General features: G+C 38.0%; 1 protein-coding gene across 1 annotated transcript; it reads right to left on the bottom strand.

Moving 5' to 3' along the window:
* Positions 1-399: 399 nt before the first annotated feature.
* LOC107093135 (T-cell activation Rho GTPase-activating protein-like) lies at positions 400-20,944 on the bottom strand. Its single transcript, XM_015387981.1, has 14 exons — positions 20,773-20,944; positions 17,401-17,486; positions 10,497-10,667; positions 8,590-8,775; positions 5,145-5,186; positions 4,744-4,828; positions 4,570-4,623; positions 4,105-4,174; positions 3,711-3,862; positions 3,413-3,574; positions 3,018-3,127; positions 2,514-2,700; positions 2,225-2,306; positions 400-2,117 (listed from the first exon to the last, which is right to left on the bottom strand). The coding sequence occupies exons 1-14, from the start codon at positions 20,845-20,847 to the stop codon at positions 967-969; spliced, it is 2,613 nt and encodes an 870-aa protein (XP_015243467.1). The 5' UTR covers positions 20,848-20,944; the 3' UTR covers positions 400-966.
* Positions 20,945-27,468: the final 6,524 nt, after the last annotated feature.

Here is a 27,468-nt window from a genome sequence, read left to right as displayed (position 1 = left end):
TCAAATGCAACTTTGCAATACAATTTAATCAACTTCTTAAGGAAGGAAGCTGTCTTAAAAATGCCTTTGAAAGGAAGGAAGAAGCGGTGGCATCAGCCCATCATGCTGTCACAGACAAGAGGAACTGCAATTCGCAGAAAAACCAAATCCGTCCATGTGACACTCTCTGGTTTTCATCTGTTTTAGCATGCAGTGTGTGCCAGAACACGTTGTTCTCTCAATGAGCTCTTTTAGTTGTTATTATGCAACACATCAAGCAAAAGGAAGTAGAACCTAGCAAGCTATTTAATCTGTTCTCTCATTAACTACCACTAATGAGCACTAGATGCAAACATTGCAGACTGCATTTTGTTTAATAATAAAAAAAGACAGTTCCCTTTCTTTTTTATTTTTACCCTTTATTTTTCTTTCATATTCTCACAGGGTCATCTATAACCATTTATATTATCAAGGCTTCACAAATAAAACCCATTGCTGTTGATTAAACATACAAATGTATTTACAATTTAGCATACATAGAGGAAACGCATAGCTAGTCATCATTAAAAGTGCTTTAGTGTAGTGGAAGAGGAAGACTGTGATGAGGGAAGTGCATTCACAAAAAGCAAAAAATAAAGAATGAAAAAACAAACTGTGCTTGCTGTCATGTGTTGCACGTAAAACACAAAACATAGAAACTTATAGCATATTTCGTTCACAGAAAGCTGTGTTCATTTTATAGCTTCATAGCGATAGACTTAATATCTATCATGGTAACTACATATAATGTAAACTTCGTACTTTAAAAGTACTGAGAATGTGCAACCTCACAGGAGGCACATATCTGACATTCAGTCAAACAAAAGGTGAAAAATAGAAATGTTTTGTACAAACATATTTACAAAGCATAGAAGTTCTGCTGTACAAGTTGCCATGAATGAAAGTTCAAAAGTCCATTTACAAAGTCTCTTAAGTACTTTAGTATTTTCAAACATAAGATTCCTTAGCATATGAAAATTCATCAAACACTGGCTGGCTGCATCTCCGAGACACCATCTCATGCTGCCCTGCAGATACAGACTCAGACATGGCCCTCTGACGAAAAGGCTGCCGCTGCTCCATGATGTTGTTCTGTGCTGTTTGGGAGAAGCAGTCCTGGCTGAATATGCCCTCTCTGATTGGAAATTCATAGTTGACAGAGGAAGGGCGTGATCTCCTCCCCAGTGTTATGGCATCCTGTACTGTCATGGAACGATACTCCGGAGGGGGAGGCATGTTCTGCATTGCCTGCTCATATGATGGAGGCCTGCAAGGCAGCTTGCTGTCCACCTGCTTGAACACTTCAATGGCAGACAGAGGGCGTGGCTTGAGAGTTACATCTACAGAGGGATCTGCTTCACTCTGCGAGTCCTCCTGAAGAGTCTCTGGGAAGGAGTTTTCCTTTTGAGAGTCCTTTTTTAGACTGCCTCTGCTGAAAGCACCCAAGCTCCTAGTCCTCATCAGGACTTTAGAGGCAACCCTCATAGACTGGGAACGCCTCTTCTCTTCCGATATTGGTCTGGGAACATCCAGCTTGCCGTTTGTGGTCACCATGGTTTGACTGTTGTTTTTCTTGGAACACCCCGGCGAGCCCATTGGGGAACTGGTAAAGACAGAGTTCTCCGACTGGTTGGAGGCAGTACTCTCCAGGGACGAGCAGGAACAGTCCTTCCCCATGTAGGGCAGCTGATCCATGTTTGAGCTACAGCTCAGCTTTGGAAAAGACAAAACCGAGCTGGCTCCACCGCGACTTTTCAGCAGGAAGGAGTCGTCTGAGATTTGCTTTTTCAGTGTTTGCATGTCAAACTCTTCCCGCTTCATGGTGCAGTCCTCGTGGCTCCTGGCGTGGCTGCGGAGGCTCTCGAGATTCTCTGGAACAAGGAGGATGGGCTCCGAACAGCGGCGGTTGAAGGGTGCCTTGTTGTCAAAGGCAGCATCAGATTGCCATGACGAGGTGGTAATACTGGGACTGAGGGACGAGTATGAGGAAGATGAGCCACGGCCTCCATCTGTAGACCTTCTTTTCTCTCCTGTCTCGCCATCACCATCAGGATCCGTGCTGTCATAGGCAGAGTCATGATGCACAGAGGAAAGGGAGTCTACACAGGGGGAAAGGAAAACACAATTAACATAAATAGATGAAGTATGTGCGTCTGTTTAGTCTAAAAGTAAATACCAACATACAGATGGGTGAATCTTTAATTACCTTCATCTGTATCTAGTAAACTTGGGATATTTTCTCCAAGGATGTTGCAGTTTTCAATCAGGAATTGAGATAGTTCTGTGGCCTGCAGAAAAAAAGAAAAACTGTAAACAATCGAGAAAGAATACAGTGTATAATCTGCTGCCAGAAATTTAATTTATACACTAGGACACAAGAGTTTGTGCAAATCTGATCTGACTTCTGAAACTTTGTGAGGTTTTCTGCACCAAGAACCGCAAAGCTTCAAAGCAGGAAAGGTGAGAGCGCTTATTCATTTCAAGAGATTTTCTACCTTCTGCATCTTTTCCCTCTGCCCATCTAGTGGGGTGTCATCCAGCTGCAGCAGCGTGGGCCCGATGCACACCGCCAGATTGGAGGCATCCATTTTGTTGATGTCTGAGCTCTCAAGAATGTAATGAAAGACACAGGTCAGGTACTGCAGGAGGAGTTTGTTAGGCCTCGGAAGATCAGCGAGCACCCTGGCAACGGAAGGAAGAGAGAGAGAACAGGAAGAAGATAAGTTTGGTGGTCTTCAACTTCTTTTAAGTTTGTTCCCTTTTTTCCAACTGATCAGACTAAAAAAATGAAGAAGTGGTTTTCGTACAGCCAGTAGACGGAACACTGGGGAGATTATGCAAAACAGTCCACTCAGAAAAACCCTTGCTTGCTGTTAACCACACAAGCATTGATAAAAAACATAACAAAGGACTATCTTCCATATATAAATACCACATATTCCATTAGAAAGAGGATGCGGGTAGTAAAGATGTCACGGAGCGGGTGGAGACTAACTTACTTTTTGATTTCTACGGTTCTCTGCTCGATGTCTTCATGTTCCAGAGCTGTTATCCACCTGTTGTAAAGGTCAGACCTGAGCAGGCTGCCAGGAAGTTCCTTCAGGAAACACTGCAAGCAATAAGAAGACAGTGATGAGCTACAATGCCTTTTAGTAAAAAGAGAAGCAATACATTTTTTTTCAAAATTCCTTTGATGGTTTTTTGCAAGATACTTTATAATTGAGACAGTTTGCTATTCCTTTTACTCTGTTGTAAGGATTGCATGAACTTCAGTACCAGCTTTGGAGAAGAAATTGCTGTAGATGATGTGCTATTTTTCTAACTCAATGGTATTTTCAATACTAAAAAATGTGGTTTTACTTGTGACTGCTTCATAACACTACGCGTTACTCACTTTAAGTAATCCAACCAGCAGATGGACCTGCTGATTCTCCAGGTCGACCTCCGCGCCATTATCCAGCTGCTCCCTGAGGTCTTTCATAAGCCTGGTGTTGCATGGCTTCCGAAAAACTCCCTCCACAGACGGACCCCTCTTCCTCAGCAGCACCAGCAGATCCTGGTGGAAAAGAGATGCGGTTAATAAACATGCATTCACATTCCCTCAGTTGCAAAAATGTAACCCAACAGGTGGTTGGGATAAATGAACAGTGCTGTTTTTAGAAGTTGCATTGCACATTTTGAAATTAACTTACTGTGATTGGCTTGGGAAGTGAGTAGTCATCTGGACAGATGTTGCAAAGTGCCTGTCCAAACAGTTGAGTCTTGTTGCCTTTATTTGCATGGCAGGCCTTGCTGGAAGCCCTCCTGAGCCTCATCCTGTTCCTCACCAGGTTCCATTTGGTTTCTGAAGACGACAAATGCACCATTAGCATAAACTCATAACACATCGCCTGCTTGAGTTCTACCCACGGAAAGCAAAGGTTGTTTTGTTCTCTTGTACAACCTAACCAGGCGCTAAATTCTTTTTTTTCTCTCTGCGGTTAATTTTTGAAACCTAATGGGCCCTCCCCTCTCAGCAGCGTGGCACAGACCTGCACCAGAGCAACCGAGACAGAGAGATATGTGTGCAAAAATGTTCAAACTCACCAGAGGATTGCGACAGCTTCTCATCTTGGTTGTTTAACTGCTTTGACAAAATGCCGCTCTTTGCATCACCCTGGTAACATAATAAAAGAAGAAGAGATGTGGTGATGAACATGCAAGAGGAACATGGGCATTCTAGAGCAAAAGCAGAAGAAGGAGTTGCCCTTTTGAAATTTCAAACCAGCTAACCCCCCACACACACACACACACACACACACACGCACACACACACACACACATGCACACACGCACACCTTAGCCGACATGTGTACTATGAATGATCTGAACATTTGTAACTAGAATATAAGAATCGTAATCAGCCATTTCCAATATCATCAGATATTTTGCAACAATATAAGTTTATCAAGCTGTACTGTTTATCCTGCAAGACATCTCTAATTTTGTATAGAATGTTCTAATATGCATAAAAAACATGTTTTGTTTCAATAAGTTGATCTTTTGACCTACCTCAGGTGAAAGAACAATCATTTGCTCCATGCCACCTCCTGTTAGAGTTTTAGTCTGCAATATTATAGAAAAAAAAGAAGATGTTATGGGAAATGTTAATGTGAAATGGAAAGTTTAAAAATCTTTCAGTGAAGTTCCAGCCTAATCTGGCACCGAAGACGGCAAAAGACTTACAGCGATGCTGCCACTCAACACCTTCATGAGGACGTCGGGAGGTGGAGAAGAACAAGCAGTCCTCGATTTTGCGCCTCTAATTTTTCTACAATAGAGATAAATTAAGGTTAATTTAAAAAGATGCATCATTTTTCTATTTGTCTGCCTCAACTTTGATCCTTTCAATAAAATGTCTTTCATGATCTTAGAGGGACGGTTTGGGTTAGGGTTTAAGCATCCTTATCGGTTTCTATGTTTATAGTAAATTAAACTACCCTTTCAGGTCTTCTATTAACTTATTAACTGTTCTAATTGATCTGAACCTGTGCAGCTCAGCTTCATCAATAATTATTAGTAATCATTAGTATTTACATAAAGCAACAACCACGAAAATGATATAAAGGCTTAAATATCAGCCTTACCTGTGAAGAGTATCTAACCAGCGTTCTTTCACCTCAGGCGAGCTGGGGGTGAGAAAACAGCATGGTATGAGTTACTAAATCCACAGAGAGAACCAGGCGAGCTCTCGGCCGACAGTGGGAGGAATGAGGCGAGCCGTGCTCTCACGCCTCTTTTAACAACTCTGGTTGGAAAGTGCATCACAGTCATGGGGAGAGGAAGCAACGTCACGGCATGCCCCATTCAGACACCTTCCACTTCCTACAGCACTAGTGTGGCTTTGTGTCCGCCAGTGGAAACAGGACGGCGACGCAGATACGTGTGTCTACGTTTACACCTGTGAGGTTTCACCATTATTAACATAAAGTTCATGCCAGCTGATGCTCATGTTTATCAGCGCATCTGTTAAAACCCAGGCACTCTGTTTCTGTAAGGCTGCAACTGCAGATGAATCTGAAACCTTCTCTCTGTGAATCATAACTTAAGTCCAGTCAGACAAAAAGAAGGGTTCTCATCTTTTCAAAAACAACTCAAAACCCAATTGGGTATTAATCAGCTTCTTGGAATACAAAAATGGGTGAAAAACAGCCTCAGTGTTTGATTTGATGACTTTGCGAGAAACGTGGGAGTCACTGAGCACCACAAATGAGCTATTTGTCATCTGGGGCCACTTAATGGATCAGAAATTCACAGCAGGAAAAAAAATACACTTTCATTCCTCTTCAGATAATCAGAAAGTCTGCACCATAAAGGATGAGTAAGGTTTCTCCTGCACTTCATCCTTACAGTAAAACCCTGCATTTCTTGCCAGTGTCTGTTAATCCCCGTGTTTAGCGACAATGTCCAAACTTCCTTTTTTTTTTTTGGCTTTTGTCTTGTGATGCTTCAGGACGACTTTCTTTTTGCTACTTCTTCATTTTCCTAAAGGCCACACATCATATGACCGTTTACTACTGTATGTGTACACATGTTCTTGGTTAATGACTTGCAAAAAAAAAAAGGTATTTTGTAGAAAAAAAAAACTTTGCTGAAAGTTTGTATTCACACAAAGTTATTTTACATTTTGCAAATGAAAACCATTTATTTGGATGGGAATTTTCACATTGATCAACATAATGTAGTGCATTGTAAAGTGATAATAAAATGAACGATAGTTTTCTAAATATCCTAGGAAAGAAATTTTCAAAAGTGTGCATATGTATTCCGTCTCAAAGACTCCAACAGCCCTAAAAGAAATCAAGCTTAAATGATTGCCCTCAATAGCCATCTAAATAGTTCAACTGACTGTACAATATAAATATTGGTTTATTTTGTCAAGAGAGATTTGTTTAGTCCAAATCGTATGGCACAAAGAAATGTCCATCCTCCTTAACTGTGAGACTGGGCAGGGGGAGCATCATTTAGAGAAATGGCCAAGAGGACCATAGAGTAACTTCATGGAAAAGTGTTAACAGGGAAGCGATTGTTGCTTTTTGTAACAGGAAATGTAGGACCACAGTAAATATCTGACCTTGATTACCTATATGAAAGGTATAATGGATGATTTTGGTTAATTGTTGAAAAGATCTGCCCTCTCCACTTTAAAAAAAATGCACATTCACAACCCTGTACCCGCACCCCACAGGAAATGCCTGGTAAACGCGTGTGAGAGCGTGCACAAGCCCATTTCTTCTTGTACAGGCTCTGTTAAAAGTTGCTCTTTGCATCGCTCATACAAGCTTACTTTCCAAAAGAAGATTTACAATTCTTCCCATAAGTCAGACAAACCATTGGTAAGTGAAAATGGGGACAAGCATGTAGGACGGCTTTACGTAAACATATCACCAGAATGATACACAGTTAGGAGGAAAATTTATTTTGATGATCCATCTGGAAAAAGAACATTCACCACAATACCTTTAAAAATAAACACTTGATGAGAATATGAAGCTAAATACATGAGAAGATGAGAAGAAACCTTGTTAGAGGCTGCCAAAGAATTGAGAGATCCCGGTTAGAGATCCACTTTCCAACAAACACATCGATCCTACTGACAGAGCTGCAGTTTAATGGTAGAGAGCAAAGTGCCAGTATGGCCCAATTAAAGCCCAGAAACGACAACTACGGTTTGACTCAACTATTCAGCATAAGGATGGTTCACACGGTAACATTTAAAGATTGAGTAACTTCCAAAACTTAAGAGACCCCACAGATGATAATAAAAAAGTTTGTAGAAAACAAACATGGTGGACAAAACAGATGGAATGGCTATAGTGTGTTTGACCGGAGAAAATAAAGGGAATACAAGAAAGAGTTGGGTAAAGGAGTTCAGAGAGTGCAGGTAAGTCCTCCACATGCTACACTATGATTAGGAGGTGAGTCATGTTTGATTTAAAGAATGTGAATACACACTTTGTTATAAGAAAAGCTTGCCTACGAATGAAAACAATTAGCTTAGATTTCATTACATACTTTTATGCATGTAATGTATTAGAGGAAATGACACCATTGGATATCAGTCCAAGGCAATCCAAAATGTTGGAATCTCCCAATTTGTGATCGGACTTTGTGATCCCTGACTTTCTTCCGAACAGACCCGATCACTTTTAACGCACTGCAGGATAAACTACCCAATATTGCGGCGACAGGGGCATCGGATGAAGGAGCTTGCCCTGCAACTGGAGGGATGTTTTTTCTAGCATTGTCTTTGGCTTTACTGTCGTTGTGTCTCTGGGCAAGACACTTCACCTGCATTGCCTACTGATGGTGTTTGGAGGGACTAGTGGCACCAGTGTACAGCAGCCTCCCTTCTGTCAATGAGTCCCAGGGTAGCTGTGATTACAATGTAGTTTACCACCATCAGTGTGTGCATGAATGACTGAATGTAATGTAAAGCGTTTTGGTCAAGTGACTTGAAAAAGCACTATATAGGTACAGGCCATTTACCGTGTGAAATCCCCTTAAGAATTTGGTCATATGTTGATCGGAAGGCCTGAATAGAAATTCCAGACATCATTTTTTAGATTTTAATCCATCAATCCATCCATTTTCTGTTACACTTCATCCCTGCTGGGGTCGGAAGGGGTGCTGGTGCCTAACTCCAGCTGTCTACAGGCGAGAGACGGGGTACACTCTGGACAGGTCACCAGTCCATCGCAGGGGAACTTTTAATCTTGAAAACCAAATATTCTTTATATTTTATATTCATCTCCTAATTTGTTTTGGCCTTTCATCTATTCCTTTCATCTATTCATGTATGCATTAACACCTATGTTGTTGAGCAGCAAACCCCGTTTTCTCAAGATCTTTTCCACAACATTTGCCTGAACTCCTCTTTAGAGTCACCAGCATTTTCAAAGAATGAAGTAATCATCACATGAAAATGTCTGTTGCTACATAAATGCATGATCCTGGTTGGGACATTTATAAATCAACCAGCTTACATGTTGCAGTTTGTGTGTGAGTCACATGCCATGTTTGACCTCTTACCGAAAACACACAACACAAAAAGTGAGAGCCCAAGCCAGGACAACACTCAGCCTGGGGTCGATGTCCCCTACTGTCCCGCTATCTTCACCATCTTCCTCCTCTTCCTCCTCCTGCTCCTCCTCAAAGCTGCAAAGCCAGACTTCTTGCAAGTTCACTTTATGCTTCAGGCGGTAGCTGGCCGGCGACCTGTTTCAGAAGAAGTAAAAAGAGAAGCTGAAAAATTTTCTGATTTCTATTTACATGTGCTTTCAACATCCCTGTGGTAAAAGTCTCAGTTCAATAAATGTCTGCTATATTTATAGACTATTTGTTCTGACTTTGTACACATAGGAATCAGAAAATAAAAAGCAAACACCATGGATGTAGTCTGCTGTTTTGTGGAAGTAGAAATAAAAGGGATTATTCATTGCATCGGTGTTATTTAGAGGCTAACTTTCAAGAGGCAATAAAAAAACTATTAGAATATTTATTCTCATTGTAGCATTACTCTAACATGTAAATGAATTCCTTCTAAATGCATTTCACTCTATGTACACGAAATATAAAAAGGTGCTAAAAACAGCTTCCTTAGGACTGTCTATAGAAAGATTAAAGAGAAGGATGGTTATATTCATTCTTAACCTTACAAACAATTCAGGCTGAAAACACATCTGAGTCAAGCCTCAGTATACAAAGCTTGTTTTGCAGCATACAGGGCCATCTTTATTTGTTAACACCCCTAGTAACTATTTTCATAAAGCCTAAAAAGGAATTGATCTTTATTCACAGCATCATAAAGAGGAAATCCTAAAATCAATAACTTATTTATGATAAAATCACAGGTAATAAATATTTTAAATGGAAAAACATGCGTAGGATCTTGCTGACAACCCATCTAGAAATTAACCTCCAGACTTTTTGCTAAAAAGATTGAATAAACATGTGAATTGTGGCTGGGGGGTGAAGGGGTAGACGTCCTCATTGTGATGTAAACAAACATAACTGAACCTGTTATTTTATAAATAATGATCTTTGACAGCATTCTTTTAGTTTCTCCCATTTAAGCTCCAATGGTTATTGATCCAAAGCTGTTTCAGAACTTCAAAGTAACATGAGACCAAAGCCAGCCACAGAAAATACAACTGGCATCCCGTGACCAAGCAACTGAGTCTCTCCAAAAGACACCAAAGAAGCAATATGAAAAATGAGTAATGATGCATAGAGTCATCCATGGAAGTAATCCGCACTGATGTACAGCTTTACTGTAGCGTGTTGTTGTCCCAGCTGTGCATACCTACAGGAACAGTGGGCAGGTTGCGGTACAGAGATGACTGTGAATGTCCTCCCACTCAAGGGCTGTAAAACTTCCACTGACTTACAAACAGATCCAATCTGCACTCTAAGGCAAAATGAGGTGAAAGTTGTTACACTTTGTTTAAGGGTAGTTTTGTGAGTCTAATAACAAAACAAAAAAGCAAAAAAAAAAATAGATTAGGCTTTTTTGTTTAAGATTTGTCTCTGGATCAGAACAGTTGCTTATGATTGAAAGTAAAATCAGATAAAATTTGGGTACTGTTTGAAATATCGGAGTAGAACACATTTTTTAAGGGAATACCGCTGAGTTCCCCCTGTTGTAACTTCTCTTACAGGGAAGCACCCTGCTTTCTTTTTCTATTAATGTCAGCTTAGAGTGAATAGATGTGGCTGGACTGCTTTGCTCGGAGATTCCCCAATACTCTAGGCGTACAGTTTAAAAATAAACAGTTTGCTTCTACTTCCCCTTTTTCATTCTGCTGTAAAACACGTGGCATTTTCAACAGAAACTTCTTTAAAAAACACAAAAGAATTACATATTCCTTCTACTTCACTTTATATCCTAGAGTAACCCTTGTCGCTCATGGTGTCATAGAAATGTAAGGATAACTCACTTTAGTTTTGCGAAGACAAGGACGTCCGTAAAGAGGAACAGGTGTCTCTCCTTGGTCTTTGTCCCCTCAGTGACTTGGACACATTCGTCCAGCAGCAGCTCGCCATTCTCGCTGGTCAATCCGAGAACAAACGGGCTCTGGTCAACAGACACCCAGAAGGGAGCCTCTTCCCTGAGCCAAAGGAAACACACCAAAACAAAGATGATTTCCAGAGCAGCCTTCAGACAGGCCAGCCTGTCACCAGTAAATGTATTCTAGGGGCTGTCTGTTCTGGACAGAGAAAGTCAAATCTCTAAACTGGTGGGAAATCACCATTTATTCAGATGGCATGGGTTAGTATCAGTATTAAATCCAAACAGGCTGTTCACTACAAAAAATGACCTAGAGATAAATGTATTTGTAATTAATTTGAACAGATAAAAAAGAATATCTGACAACGGAATGTGTTTTTGCCCTCAAAATAAGATAATGGAGCTTTTTTCTTATTATAAACATAAATCATGTTATTACTTTGGCAAATCATGTTATTACTTTGGCAAATCATCAAGAGAAAATACACTTGTTTAAAAATGGAAAAAGTGACTATGTTAGATTTCATTTTTTTGCAGTGTTGTGTTATGTTTCATGTCTTCTCTGTTTTCTTTTGTTGGTTTGCTTCTCTCTGTTTTGGTTCTCATTTTACTTGAGCTGTTAAAACCTCAGCCAGTTAAATAGTTCTGCTTATGAAATGAACATAATCACCAAAGACACGTTTTACGTTCCTGTTGTAAATCAAGGAATCACTTTAATTTAAATGAATAATTGTACATGTGGGATAACTCACTAAATGTTGCATAACACTGGAAACTTCTACTGCCAAGACAGAGAATACCACAAGTTGTCACTAAATCTTGTATGAAGCAGACCTGTGTTGATGCTGGCGACATATAAACTAACACTTGTTTGTTTAATCTCTAACTATTTAAGCTGTACAAGTTTTCCACTACATTAGAAACAGTCATACATCATTTATAAATAGGTATCACCATGCCAACTAAAGAAGTGTGACTCCAGTGAGTAAAAATGTCTTCTTTATTTGTTGAAATTCATCATTTATTTAATTTTCACACTTTTCACATTGTTGCTTTGCAGCAGGAAGGTCTTGGGTTTGGCTTTCTACTATCACATTGTTTTTATCTGAAACATAGAACACATAGCAAAACAAAAATGATACATATTCACAATTTTGCACATACAAATGGGTTCAAATGTCCAGGGAAGACGTTTCTAGATGTGAATAACATGAATACTTAATTTTCTCTTATTTTAGTTAGTATATATATATATAATACAGTTAGTATAATATTTATTACAGAAAATATTAATACAGACAAACATATATATATATATATATATATATATATATATATATATATATATATAAAAATTATAATCGTTTTGTAGCTGTCAGCTATGGGGAGCAATTGATACAAGGGTTGCAACTACCAATTATTTAGCAAACTGATTAATCTGTCGATTATTCTTTTTAAATCTTTTAATAATAGCCAAAGGTTACTTAAAGAAGATTTTTTCACTAAATTAAACCAGGTGAAACTAAAACTTTTTCAACTTGAAGAGTTCTGGATAGAGTATATATACAGATGAAAACATTTTTTTCTTAAATTCAAAATGTTTATATATAGTTCTTATGATTTTCATATAATTATATTCCAATTTTGATATAATTGCTCCCCAGGCGCCACACAATGGCACCCCACTGCTCCCTAAGGGGATGGGTTAATTGCAGTGAGTTAATTTCGTTGCTCGGCACTTGTGACAATGGAATGATAATTAGAAAAAAAAATTAAAAAGTAACGACGAATCGATTACTAAATTAGTTGATGATTACTTCAATAATGGATTAATCATGATTAATCTGATTAATTGTTTCAGCCCAAATTGATACCCTACCAAAGGAGGGTAAGTCATGAAAAGTCGTTCCAAAATAAGCAAACTGTTCATTGGGGGGGTGTATCAAGCGCCGTCGATGGAAAGTTAAGTGAAAGAAAAAGCACGTGGCTGACAAAAGTGCTCAAAAACCAGATAGAGGATGGGAAAGGTTCACAAGTACCAAGTTTCAGCTGTTTATGAACAGCAAAATTAAACCCAGATTCCACATTCATTTAAACCCCTAAATGTACCATAAAGAACTTGCAAACACTGCATTCTCCATGTTTAATAACACCACTGATCATTATGTTAGTGTGGTATTTAGACTGCTATACGCGTGAATAAGATGTGTGGTTTAAGATTTAATAATAGTGTCCATAAGAAAGAGATAGCTTAGAAGATGAACGACTCTTAACATTGTTTGTGTCCTGTTGGGTCTTAGACTAGTCAAAGCTGAGCTCAAACAGGTCACAATTATTGACACCCAGCGAGTGTGAAACCAGCTTTGATGTTTGCTCTTCCCACTGCCACATAAGTAGGAGCATAAATTCAAATCATTTCACCGGGGGTACTTTCCCTGTGTTTTCTTTGTGGCCTACTATAGATGACTCATAACATACAGACAAACAAGGCAGTGTGAGAGCTTTTGGTTCTCTAGTGTAAACAATATAAACAAATAGAACAAAAAGATCACTGAATATTGCCGAACATTTGCTATTTTATAAATAGGAAGTTTGCTTTTGCTGAAATTTAAACATACTTTTTACAACTTAATCCCCCAAAAAAACTATTCATACAATGTAAAGAAACAGACTTCTTGTGTTATATTCATGATAAATAACAATGTTTGTGTAGTTATCTTTTATAGAATGTATTAATACGAGTTTTACGTCACCTGCATACCCACCAGAGTGAAACTAACGCCCACAACAGCTGCCCTCCTCCTCCATGTCAAATGTCTTTGAACGCTGACTGGCTGGACCTGTGAGGGTGGGTTGTGTCTGACATTTGCCTCATTTCCTTTAAAGAAATCACCCACCACCGAGGGGGTCTTCACCCAGCCATTGATGATGACACCTCGGAAAGGTTAAACGTCTGATACAAAAGAGACGTTTATCTAGATCCCACGTCTAGAGTAGGTGCAAGGTGTTCTGGTGTTACTTAAAGGTTTTGACAAGATCAAGTCTCCTCTACATATTAGTACAGCCATAAATATCAAAAGCAAGAAAAAAGTAAATTGTTGGGATTCAGTAAATGAAACTATCCATCAAACCTCCTCCTTTCCATCCAATAATCTCTTAATTCTTACAGTTATTTTTTTTTTTTTGTTTCATGTTTTACCTGCAAATTAAACTAAAATCCACAAATGATTTTAAGAAGTATGTACATTTTGAGTGTAAGCCTAAATAAAAAAAAATACAATAACAGAGAAGTTTAAATAAATTCAAACAACCATCTGTAGTATTTTCAGGCCCGTTATCTGTTTGCCACAGCGTGGCTTGAAAGAAATCCAAGAATACAAACGTGAGATCTATAATAAAGAAATAATGTTAAATCAACACAAAATGCTGACCCAACACGCAGCATGGATGACACAAAAGTTGAAGTGTTTGTTCAAGACATGGTTTCAGAACCTCGCTGTGTAAACCCCCCTCACAGGACATCTGTGTTTGTGGCTCATAAGGCCGTGCAGAGTGGTAAACATGGTGGCAACCTGCAGGCGTCACACGTGGTGGGATCAGGGGGACAGGAAATGCATTTCTTTCTCCGTTTACTCTATGCGAGGTGTCACTTTCAAACTGTGCATGTGATGTGAGTGCTGCCACCTGTTTGAAGGGGTGTATGCGGGCTAAGCTCCGAGACATTTTTTCTGTGCATATTTATGTTTTTGTTTTCTCCTGTTATCCCACTGTTGTGCACAAACGCTTTAAATACCATGCTGTTTATGAGAAACAACATCCAGCTGTTTGATACCCTAATTGCTCATTCTGTTTAGTGATGACTAATTAACAATGATCTATAATACTACTTGGTATAAAAATTATTATGTGTGCTGTTAGTAATAATGAAAGCACATTTCTATTTCTAGGGGGACTATTTTAAGCACTTAAAACAAAATAAACACTGAAACTGTGAAAACAGAAAAATGGACGATTAAGAAATGAAAACCGAGGCAGAATTAATCAGAGATTAGTCAGACAAAGAAGCACAAAAGCCTCTAAATATATTTATAAATCGTAAAGTCTTTAAATTTTGAGTAGGTGACATTCAGAAACGTTTGTTTAACTAGAGTGTAAGTGATAAATCAATAAAAAGTAGCATCATTGTAAAGTAGAAATAAACTGATACATTATTTTTTTTTGTGACTTAATGAGGTTTTTATTTGCTACTGTAAAAATCTGAAAGTATGCAATGCGTCCAGTGCAACCGGATTATCTTAAGTAGCTTCCTAATTAGTAAATAGAGTCCAGAGATATGTGATCTAATGTCAACAAAAATACATCCTATCTGCGAAAAGCTCTGAGGTCTGTTAGGAAACATCACTGGATACCAAGGAGCAGATCAGACAGGTCAGGAAGAAGTTTATAAAAGGTTTAGAGCAAATATAACTAATTAAAATCTTAAACATCTATGTCCAATCAATGATCTAGATATGGAAGAAACAAGATATGTCAACCCACCTGGAGAAGTCAGGAAAGAAGAAAGTAAATCATAGAAGCACCAAAGAAGCCCATAATAACTGAGGTATTTTGTATGCTGATCCTTTTGTATATCTGCTTATTTCTGTATCTCTGCTTCTGTCTCCTTGAACCCCAGTCTGCCTCAGCAGATGGACACTCACACTAAGCCTGGTTCTGCAGGAGCTTTCTTCTTGTTTAAAGAGTTTTTCTCCCCACTGTCACTACAAGCATGCTTGGTGTGAGGGATTGCAGTGTGGGGTTAGGAATCTTTTGCTCAGGGACCCAGAGAGGCAGTCTGTGGGGGTGGGACTTGTACTCAAAACCTCTGGATTCCAAGTGCAATGCCTTAACTACTAGGCCGCCAATATATTTTTCTCCTGGTTAAATTTCTGCTTCCCTTGCTATGCAGATGGCACCCAACTCTTCTTGTCCATCAACCTTAACTTTACAGTCCATTTTTCTTCTCCCCACTGCTCAGTCTGAAACAAAGTATTGATTCTCATCAAATTTTCATTTACGCAGTAAGCACCAGTTCCACCCCACCATAACCTCTCTTAACACTCATTTCCATTGCCACCTATCGCATTAATTACTGTTACCCTCTTCTTAGTGGGAGTGGCGGCCTAGTGGTTAGGGCTTGGAATCCTGAGGTTCTGAGTTCAAGCCCCACTTCCACAGGCTGCCACTCTGGGTCTCTGAGCAAGACCCCTAACCCCCGATTGATCTCCAGGTGCCCCACAATGGCAGCCCACTGCTCCCCAAGGGGAGGGGTTAAACTCAGAGGTAAATTTCTCCAATGGGAGATCAATTAAGTTTAATTATTATTTTTGGTGCCCCACACATATCCCTCCATTGATAAAAAACTCATTTGTTTAACGGAGACGTTCACACGACGTATCTCTGTGGAATTCGGTCTGGTTTGCCAGGCCACAATTGAGTTTAACTGAAATTTTTATAATGCAACAGAAGCCATGTTATGACTTATCGCTTCTAAGCATTAATATAGAGTGGCGAGATTTTAAGATTGACACTTTTAGGATAAATGTTAGTCTGTATATAATTAGTAGTTCTTTTAATCGTCTTTGATGCTGCTCCAGTCTCTTGGTTTTGTGCCGGTTCTGCTTCTGGCCGTCTGTCACCTAAACTACAGCGCTGTTTTTTCTGACTTGGCTGAAGGAAAAAATACACTTTTTAAAAATGCACATTCAGTGGTGTTTGTGCAGCTCTATGTGTTAGTATTTCTCTTCCCTTAAGAAAGCTAATATTTTGCACCTATAATTATAAAAAGACACATACTGATGCTGTAAACAGAGAGGTACACCAGGATTTATATTTTTAAAAAGTAGATGCAACTACTACAGTTTTCATTTCACCCCCAAACACTTTGAAGGTCTTTTATCATGAAGCATAGAAACAAAAAAAAAATTTTTGGTAAGTATTGATATATAAAAGTCAATCTAAGAAGCTATTTTTTTTTTATCCTAATATTATGAATATCAAAACTAGATAGATAAATGATAAAATACATATCAGAAGGTGTGTGACCATTTCCTCTCACTCTTCAACATTAAAACAAAGTAATCACAACTGAAATTTAGAAATAAAACAAACATGATTTTCTTTATGAAGTATTGAAGTAGCAACCTCTTATCTTAACGTTGTTTTAAAGTAACTCACAAAAAAAAAATGCATGAGGAAATGAAATTATTTCTAAACATTTAGGACTGACTCAAAATCTAAACAAGACAGTTTTTGATGTTTTTTTGTCATCATTGCTCAAAACCAAGCTTACTTCTGATAAATCTGCTTGAGAACCTCATAAACAAACTATAGATAATATGTTGTAAGTACATCTGAGCAGGTAAGCTAAGGGCATTTCAGCACCTGAAGCTTATTTAATGTTTTGTTTTTACTGTGAGTCAGTGTTAGCTGGGAAATGAAGGTTCTTTGGTAAATATTTTGCTAAGTCACGACTGCTGACATTTGAAACTTTCCAATTAATTACATTAAAGTTGCAGCTGGTCTTACTGCTTAACCTATCAACTGTTTTGCAACAGTCTTTATAAAAAACAGAAGCTTCTTATTTGTTTTGTTTCATTATGATAAACTGTAAATACGCCTCCTCCATTTCAACATTAAAGATCTCGAATGAACACATGAGACCCAACTATACTGAACAAACTGAGGAAGGGAGGTGCCATAGTGCTTAACTGTAATTTAAAGGATTATTTAGTTTGACTAAATGCACCTTTACATATTTAAGTGTGGCAATGTCTTCAGGGAAATGAACGGACCTGATAGGAGACCATGGCATCCCGAGGGCCTTCCCAAAGACCAAAGATGGAGCAGAGCGTCGCCTCTGAGCCAAATGTCGGAAGTGCTGTTTAGAAAAACAGAAGTTGAAAGGTTCATTTAGTTGTTGCTGCTGTATGACACGAATGAAAAGCTGGAAATATAATGTTATGGAAATGTTCATAAGCCAAGGACTGTTTCCTCTCATGGAAACTACTCATCTACCCTACTTTGGTGAGGTACTAAAAAACAAAAAACATATAGAAGAATGAAACAACATGAGAAACATAAATATAACCAGAATGGAATTATAAAATACATAAAATTATAATTAGAAAATTGGAATGGAATAAATGTACTATATACCCGGTAATAACAATTAAAAACAATTTTCCAAATCAGGTTAAATATAAAAAAGTTCAGGCTGCCTTTCGATGAATTAAGAAAAACTACACGACAAAATGGCGAGGAACATATACATGTATTTTACCCTTGCTTTGATTGATTATAGTTGTATTTCTTATTAATCATTTTATTATCAAAATCCCATTAAGATTAAATTATTACCATATTTAAAACAGTATAAAATATAAACTACAATGCTACCTTAAACAGATTCCAATGAAGCGTAGTGATATACTCAGTTAGAGAGAGATTTTAAACCATGCTTTCATTTTTCATAACAGACTTAAACACAAGTTTGATCTTATGTTTGTGTGTAAAACAAGAAACAAAAAGAGTTCTCATCCCGGCTGGTTTGTGCTCTAATTGCTGGACTGATTAATTAGGTGAAGCACAATAGATGCTGAGGGAAAACACAGGAAAACAAAAACAAACAGGAACTGGAATGCTCGATAAAAGGGTCTCCTTCTGCAGCCCAGACCTCCCTGTCACATGTTGGGGAGGTGGGGGACATAAAGGGCCTGAGGTGACCCATATACACACCTGCCTCATACTTCTTTATGTATAAAAATATATCACAGCTGAATACTAGGTTAATATTTATTTGGATCTTGTTTAAAATGAGCCAAACCTCATGTCATTTTTCTGAGGGTTTTGTGATATAATTTAAGTGGGAAAATATCTGTAAGTTATTCTTTTTCTAAAAAATAAGCTCATTAAAGCTCAGATTTGAGACCTGGCTACCAATAAGAATCTGTAACAAAAGATGCAGCATTACCATTGATCCATGGCTGCCAAAAAAAAACCCAAAAAGCCATTAACCTCTTATTGGTTGCAAGCCAGAGTTCTCTAACTTATCATTTAAAATTATTATATTTTATATCTTCGTGACATCTTGCAAAGTAGCATATGTTTATGTTTATGATGGTAGGACAGAAGAGGCTTTTACCTGTAGATTAAAACAGTTTAATGTGAAGCCTTTTTAACCGTGATATTTCTAGTAAGATATTCTGCCTAAGTTAGCAAATATCTGTTTAGTTTACAGAAATGTTTTATGTACCACTCAGAACGTTGGTAAATAGACCTGCAACAAATTAAGTTGAGTTCAACTTGCTCAGTCAATAAAACATTAAAGTTTCTCTCTGTAGCCATCTTCAAAAAAAAAAAACCCCTAAAGGAACAGAGGGAGAGAAATGTTAGGTTTCATTATTCCCTGGAGAATAATTGGACTGGAGTTGGAGTGTCTGCCCTCAGTGTAATCAATGAAACTTGAATACACCAGGAAGTGGGAATTACAAGCTGGAATGTTGGGGCATCACAAGCCTATCTGACCTCAGTTTGTAAGATGGCTGCTAGTTGCCTTTACAGGAAACAATTTAATTACACTGTTTTAAGAAGTTCTTTCTCATTTATGTGACAATTACTTATACAAACATTCCTTATATGCAAAAAATACCATGTAGAACAGTTTTTTGCACTGTTATTATTGTAACAGTTTCCATTAAGAAATATTCAAGTGTCCGTAAGTGAAACCTAGAGTGCTGTCACCTCAGAGATTAGGTCTCTCACACTTTTTCAGCTCTGAGGTAAATCTGATGGAACAAAAGTAGTTAAGTGTCTCATTATGCCCCCTAAATTTAGCAGGCAGAATAGTGGACTGTACAACATTGATTAAGGTATAAAGTTACAAAGAATAAAGAAAAAAAAACATTAAAAAAATTTTAATTTAATCAGTTACAGCCAATTGAAAAATCTTTTTATATCTTATGCAGCTGGTCATTTAAAAAATCTCACTAATGGAGGACCCATTAACAACCTAGTTTTCTTTTCTAAAAACCAATCGCATCTTTATTGAAACATTTTTGATATTTCAGAGATCATTATGCTGTGCATGAGCAATTCTCCAATGAGCTTTGACACACAATTAGACCCACAGCATCACAAGTCTTCCACCATACTTTAGTGTGCCTGAAGTGCTGTTCCTCATGATGGTTGTTTATTTTCCCTCTAAGACCTAGTAGTAGTATTTACTGCAAAAATGTCGAATCTTAGTCCAACCTCACTTAAATACCCAGGTCAAGTCAGGGTCCCTGTAGAGTTGTTTAAATTTGTGATGGGGAAGAGAAGGATTTTTAGTGACAAGCTAATTTTATGTTAACGTCTCCTGACCCAAAACTCATCTATCTTACTTAAATGTTCTGTAATATAAGATTTAAATCAAGGTTTTAGCAAATCATATTTATGCATTCCAGGAGAATAGAAATATCCATCCATTTTCTCCAACTTACCCCTTGTCAGGTTAGCTGTGGGTGTCTATGGGCAGACTATGGGTGAGCAGCAGCGGTACACCGTGCACAAGTCGCCATTCTATCATAAGGCAACATGAAACAAACAAGACATACAACCATTCACACACACTCACACCTAAGGACAACTCAGAGATGCCAGTTAACCTTAAACTAACAGTCATGTTTCTGGACTGTGGGAGGAAGCCAGAGTACCCAGAGAGAACCCACGAATGCACAGGGAGAATCTGCAAACTCAATGCCGAAAGACCCCAGGCCGGGAATCGATCCCAGAACATTTTTTGCTTCAAAGCAGCAGGGCTACCCACAGTTCCACCGTGGAGCAATAATAGAATATACTATATAATATAATATACTATATATATATATATAATAACAATATAAATACTATTAATTAGAAGAAAATCAAAGCCTTTTGTGTAATTTGACAGATTAAAATGAAAAATTAGTCTTTACATTTATACTACAGACATTGGAAATTGATTGCTTTCCACATTTCCACAACTAAATTAATGTAATATCAGATGAGCAACATTTGAACAGTTTTCCTCTATGCATCAAAACCTGCAAGACCACAGAAACGTATCACCATATAGGACAGGGTGTGAGAGCATTAAGTGTGTAACAGTCAGTGCCCCCCACACAAGGATTTGAATCAATACTCACAGGATGTATGGAAGCAGCTGCATCATCATAACTGCCTCTCCTCATGGCTGCAGCTCCACAGTCTGTAAGGTCCATGCTGCTGATCTCCAAATCTTCTGCCGTACTGAGCTGCAGTTGAAGGTCTGTTGTCACTTCTGCAAAGTAATGAAGGAGCAGCTAAGTGACGCCTCCCGTTCTGCAAAACATTCTTTATGGAGTGGTGCTAATGAGGGTTTCAACAAAGACGGCTTGCCCTGGCACACAAAGAGAGAGAGAACGGGGAAGGGGGGTGGGTTCAGGAGGGGGCCTCATGGAGTGAAGAGTGCCAGTCTGAAGCTACCTACCGAACAACACTCCTGCAAAAACCCACCATGCCAGTCTGGGATGTTACGCTCCAGTAAGGCAGCTTCCTCCCATAATGAGACAGTCATGTGTCCCATTAGGGCCTTCCAACTTGTCCCCATTTCCAGGTTAATGAGTGTTAGATGCTTTGACAATCAGAGTCCCATAGATTGCTTTAGAACTGTTAAAAAAAAGTGTCTACAGAAACACTGTTTCTAGGAATGGCGCCTTTTAATATAACAGGGTCTAAAATTTACTTATGTTAATAATAATTGTGCATTTCCTGCCGTGATCAGTTTGTTTTTATTCAACAGATGGCTTTTCCAAAGCAAAAGTCTCATTAAGTCTAAGCTACCGTTCTCATTCCGTTCAGTTTAATTCAGAAGGCTTAGTGTTGGATTTGAAACTGATTATCTAAGAGCTCAAACACTGAGTCAAAAAATAAATATTAAAAATAATAAAATTAGCTTCATGTCCTTACCAATAATAAAAATAAAAAAATGTTTTAATGATGAATAATCACAGTGGAGCCTTTAACATTTCTGTCCTGCTGCTCAAGCAAAACCAAACAGCAATAAAATATTTGTTTCCCTAATATTCTGAAACAGCAAACACTTAAAAATATATATTTCATTGATAAACAACTAGCTGACCAGGACAGGTTTGAATATTTTGGGCAATCTAGGCTCAGTAGTAGACTGAATTTTAATAGCTTTCAAGCAGTAGCTTTATAAATTGACGCATATGTTCACTCTGCACTCTTCTAACACAAACTGCTTTTAAAAAAAACAACCTTACATCATACATGATATGATCTCTGGACTACATAATTATGATAGTCCAGAGATTGTGGATCTGAGGTGATCAAATGAATTGATTATTTCTATGAAGCTGTTATGCTTTGGTTATTTGAATGTATGCCAAAGTAATGCTTTTCTAGGGAATGTTTCTCCTGGATTAAAACTCCCTCAGCTGAGATGTTTGTTTTGGAAACCAGCTTCTGAAACACAATCAAAAGGTTTTCGATAAAGCCTTTAAATCGCATTATTTGACTGTAATTATAGGCTAAGCGACACAAATGCTCTGGGGCCGAGTCCTTAAGGAGGGCGGGACAGAACGCAGGAATAGTTACTAAAGGAGAGGAACCGAAACAGAACCAAGCAAACAAGCAGATTAACCATATAGGATCAACCTGGTTAAAGCTCAGTTTTGCAGTTTTAATACAAGTTTCACGTAATTTTTTTAAATCCAATTTATTTTATTATTTTTTTTTCTTTTCTACATCAGCTGCAGATGCCAAACCCTGTTTATCCAGCAAAAATGCTCTCTGCTATTTGCTAAAATTCCGTTCCGGATTCAAAGGAAGTAAACCTCAGATATCCAGAAGGGACCAAAGTAGCCTTAGAGAACCTCCAGACTCATGGAAACACTGCTGAAGCACAGACTAACATGTCCTCCAAATTCAAACTCTAAATAAGATATGAAAGCGTTTACCTTTCAGAGAGAGAGACATCTGATGAAGTTTAATCTATAATCAGTTAATGATCCTCTAAATGTTTATTTCCCTTTAACTGCTTAGATGTCATGTTTGTTTTCTTATCTGAAATCCTTTTTTTAACTATATTATTGTGATTAAACAGCTACTTTATTACTGATTCGTTCAAAGACTAGCTCAAAAGTCGGCTTCAGTTGTCAATTATGGTTGTGAGGATTTAGTTATTGAGGTATTTAAATGCTAATCTTGTAGGCAGCACTTGGTTAGCGCTGTCGCCTTGCAGCAAGAAGGTTTGATTCCTGCCTCGGGGTTTTTGTGCATGGAGTTTGCAGGGTGTCTCAGTGCATGCGTGGGTACTCTCCCGGTACTCCGGCTTCCTCTCGCACTCCAAAAACATTACTGTTAGGTTAATTGGATTCTTGAAATTGTCCTTAGGTGTGAGTTTGTGCATGGTTGTGTGTCTCTGTTTTGCTGAGACACACTGGCGGTCGGTCCAGTGCGTACCCCACCTTTATCCCATAGACTGAAGGAGATAAGCACCACTATGACCCTGACAAGGGCTAAGCGGGAGAAGATGGATGGATAGAAAAACGCTAATCTCAGTTCTTTCAGTGCAATAATTCAATTAGAGCGAATAAAACTGCACCATAAATGCACCAGAGTATTATCCCAGATCCTTCCTCCCAGCAACTCTGCTGACCATCACTGTTCCCAATAACCTCAATAGGTTCTTACATTGATGCTGATTTTTTTGCAAAGTTTCCCTCTTAATCAGTTAAATAACACGCTGCTGTCATTTCCTTTTTTTTTTGCACATCTCTGGTGTTGCTATTTTTTACCTATCCACCACTATAAAAATGTCCACAGATGTTTGATTTTTTTTATTCTCCAGATACACAGTGTTATATTGTAAAAAAAAAACACTGTACAGTTTCATACTACTAATACTTTCCTATCTGGTATTTTAATAAAGGTGCACATTGTGTGGTCACTTCTAGTATAACCTTTGCTGCTGTAAATACCAAATTTTTCCCATTGTGGGACAAAAAAATGATTTTCTGTTTTTGTATCTAATTCAAAATATGTAGAATAAAGAGAGAAGGCTAATACAAAAGCATTTTCAAGCAGCAGTTGAATTGCAACACTCTATGAGCTCTATGGGAAACTCTTTATTTTTTCCTATTTATTTAACCTGATCTCCAGCTACTGGGACCAGGCTCTCCAAACTAAAGCCAAGAGGCCTTGAAAAAAACAAACAGAACCTTTGACCTTTTGCTGTCATCGTGAGCTGGCTCCGATCCTGGAGGATTCAATTTGTTTGGAGAGCTTGGTGGTTCCTAGGTGCTCATCAAAAGCTCAGCATGAAGCCAATTCAGATGAGGCCTCAGTTGTTATGACTGCTCTGATTTTTGTCGTTTGTGCCGATTTGCTGCAGTTGTTAAATCCCCACAAACTGCAACCTGCTCAGCTTAATGAGCTGTCTTTGATCGATCCTTGCTGTGGAGCACAGTAACCAGCACATCTGCTTTCTGATTGACTTTCTAAGGTCATTTAACTGAAAGGACTACAATGCATCCAAAGCTACGGTAATGGCCACTGGAGCTGCGACAGCTCGCACCAGCAATTTAGAGTAAAAAATGAAGAAATCAGTGAAACAAAAGAGTAGATGTAAGGAAATAAATTTAGTAAATGGTAAATTTTTTGCAATCCTGCTTTGGTAAGTGGAAAATCCTGTGTGACAGATAGCTTAGAACTAAACATCAAAGCAGCAAACTCCTGCTTTTAAAGTTATTGCTGCTAAAACTCTTAAAGCGACAGCAGAGAAATGCAATTCAGCTTATGCATGATTCGGCAGAAAACACTGCGTTGTTTTGTGCCAGTCTCTCATCAATGCAGTCCATTGTTACAGTTACATCACAATCATCTAAGGCTGATTAGGCCTCTCTGCTCATCTTCATAAGGAACAATCAGGAAGCTTTGGTCTTCTGGAACATATTTCTGAAATATCAGCCACGTTCAGCTTCTCAGTTTAGTTGTATCATTTTGCCACACTATTAATAAGGCTACGTGTGACTTCCTCATTGGTGGCTGGGTTTTAGGTGTCATTCCTAGGAAAGATTCATGCTGAAGTGAACAGACTCCTTGCAACACCTTTTGATGTGTTATTTTACTATTTTCTATGCACACAGTGACTTTACAGACTTATTTAGGGTTTAAAAAAACCTCAAAATAAATGTATTTTATCAAACCATTTTTTAACAGTCTATTTTTAGAGAGGAAAATACCACACAAAGAAAAAGAGTAGACATAGAAAGTCTAAACAATGATGTTCAACTTCCTGCTTTTTTATATATAAAAAAGAAAAAAATCTTTGACCTCAAACCTCAAAAATATGTCAGGGCTATAAATTCTGCAAAACTCCAACTGCAGAAGTTTGAACATTAATAAGCAAAGACTCAGTCAATTCAGTTTTAGTAGTTAGTCATCCTGGGTTCCCCCCTGCTGTTAGTTGAAGTGACTGACTGGTTAAAGGGAAGCAATATAACTTATGAGGTTTGTGCCATTATCAAATAGAAAAAATCCATATAACATTTAAAAGCTTTTGCATTACCGTTAGAGGAGTAAAGCAGTGGAACAACCTGGATTAGGAACTTAAGCAACGTGGCGACAATTAAACAATTTAAAGAGATGTAAAGAAATTATTTTTACAGAATGTGTCAACAATTAAAATAAAGGAAATAAAAATAAGACTAAGGAGCATAATCTTTTGAAGACATTTGTGTTTTTTGAGAACAGAGTTGTATGAATTGTATAAAACTTATTTACCTCTGCCCACTCTTATTGTTTGTTAAAATATCTGAATAAATAACTGAAATAAAAAGGTCAAAAGTCTAGCAGAACCTCCCTGGCATGCACGTCATTTTGGGATGCCACAGGACACATGTCCCCTGCACTTTTTTAAAAGTCTGTTTTGGTCCCCTGCACTTTCCAAAAAAACTGTTTTACGCTACAGTACACAGACAAACTAGGTGGGAGCGCGTATGTACAGCAGCATATATGTACAGAATATTCTATTATCATTAATCTTGTTTTCACTTGTTATAATGTTCCTAATGTATTGTTCTATGGAAAATGTATATATATTAAAAATATATATATTTTTGTCATAGAACATCTACCAGTGTTTGATCTACTCTTCATGTGAAATTAATGTTCACTTACATTTTCTTAAAGAGAAGCCCTTTTTTATTAATATATGTTATTTTGCATTTAATAAATATGTCAGTATCTATTTCTTAAATGATTTATTACTGTTTTAACATTCAAAAGTGAAGTTTTAAAGTTTAGTTTTTTCCTACACATAAGTACTCAACATGGAAGGGAATCGAGCATTTTATTCACATGGATTCAACTTAAAGCAGCCGTTTCTGGCCGCATGGTTTTCAAAGTTTGAACTAAACATCTAAACGGTTTTAATAAATTGGACCTGTTGATGTTTTTAGTTCTTGGTATAAAGGAAGTAGTCTAGACCTCCTGAAACAACGCAGAAGGGCTCTCATTTCTAATAAAGAGGAAGGGTACAACACCGATTGATGAACGACGTCTGGAGGAGTAAGTCACAGATTGGAGAAGAAAACCGGAAGAAAATGTCTGAGTCATCTCTAATGACACATCATTGAGGGTAACTAGAAACCAACTCAAGAGTGCCAAGCAGAAACATCTATTTACATTCCCCCCAGTAACAGAGTATGATTACTTATATCCATGTGATAAACTTGGCATAAGTCTATTTAAAATCTTCCATTGTATTTTTAGCAGCAGGAAAATGGGATGACTTACAGCTGCATGACTGTCGAGTCTGCTTCATTATGGATTCAGAGTTCTTTAAAATGTCTCCAACTTGTATGAAGTCCGCTTGACTACACTACTAAAAAAAATAATCTATGGAAGAAAAGAAAATAGGCAAAAAGACACATTCAGCCCTGCAGTAATATTCAAATAAAGCAAGTTTCTTAGAAACCACGTTCTTTTTTTTTTCCATTACCACAAGAATTGCTGCATTATTCCGTCTTAAAAGCTAATTTCGTCAGAAACTGAACTGAATTCCTGGCCTTCCCAGCATTTACTATAAATCATATCTAGACCACCGAAACCTTTTAGCCTTCTGTGTCAATTTAAAATTCAGCTTTGAAGAGTTTGTGATCATTACCCATCCAAGAATAAAGAAGTTTAAAATTTCCCACAATCTAGGAGTTTAACCTTGAAATCCTCTCAATTTGTTTTTATTTTTTGTTGAAGTTAAACTGCCAGATGCACAAGTATCACTGACCCACAGCATGAGGCCCCACTACCAAACTACCGAACGTCCTCCTCTGCTTTCAAAGCCTCATCTTAATTTTTCCAAATAAAATTCCAAGCATCTGACTCAGATGTAAGGGGAGCCGAGTAGGTTGTTCATCTAAAATTGTGAAGCCTCTGTACTGTAAGCGTCATTGTTTGCAATGAAGAGTGTTTAATATCAAAATGTAGAGAAGAGGTTGGTGTCAGCGAAGAACCACCACCTGTTCCGAAGTTTACATCTTCAAACATTTTCTAATATGCAACCAACCATCACATTTATTTTCAGAGGAGGAGGTGAAACTTGAGACGGCGAAAAGCTTCTAAATCTCCTCACATTCTAACTACTGTGAAGTACGGTGGTGGCAGCATGTTGATGTGCTGCTGTGCTTCCACCGATAGCTACTGGTGCATGACAATAAATGGGTTGAATAATGAGGGAGGAAGAGTACCTCTAAATTTTTCAGTTTGATCTCCAATCAACAGCTAGAACATTAAACTAGAAACAGATTTGGGAGTTCAAAAAAAAAAAAAAAAAAAAA

This window comes from Cyprinodon variegatus, unplaced genomic scaffold, assembly GCF_000732505.1.
Source record: "Cyprinodon variegatus isolate N-32 unplaced genomic scaffold, C_variegatus-1.0 Scaffold410, whole genome shotgun sequence".
Lineage (NCBI taxonomy): Eukaryota > Metazoa > Chordata > Actinopteri > Cyprinodontiformes > Cyprinodontidae > Cyprinodon > Cyprinodon variegatus.
Note: the sequence above shows the minus strand (reverse complement) of the source record. Positions and strands in the feature narration are given on the sequence as shown.

Bases quoted from the DNA above. Each gene is read 5' to 3' on its own strand.
- LOC107093135 (XM_015387981.1), bottom strand. From the start codon at position 20,847: ATGGACCTTACAGACTGTGGAGCTGCAGCCATGAGGAGAGGCAGTTAT. The intron at 3,863-4,104 runs GTGAGTTTGAAC...TGTCGTCTTCAG, and splicing joins GAAGCTGTCGCAATCCTCTG to AAACCAAATGGAACCTGGTG. The intron at 2,118-2,224 runs GTAATTAAAGAT...CCCCCTGTGTAG, and splicing joins TTTACTAGATACAGATGAAG to ACTCCCTTTCCTCTGTGCAT.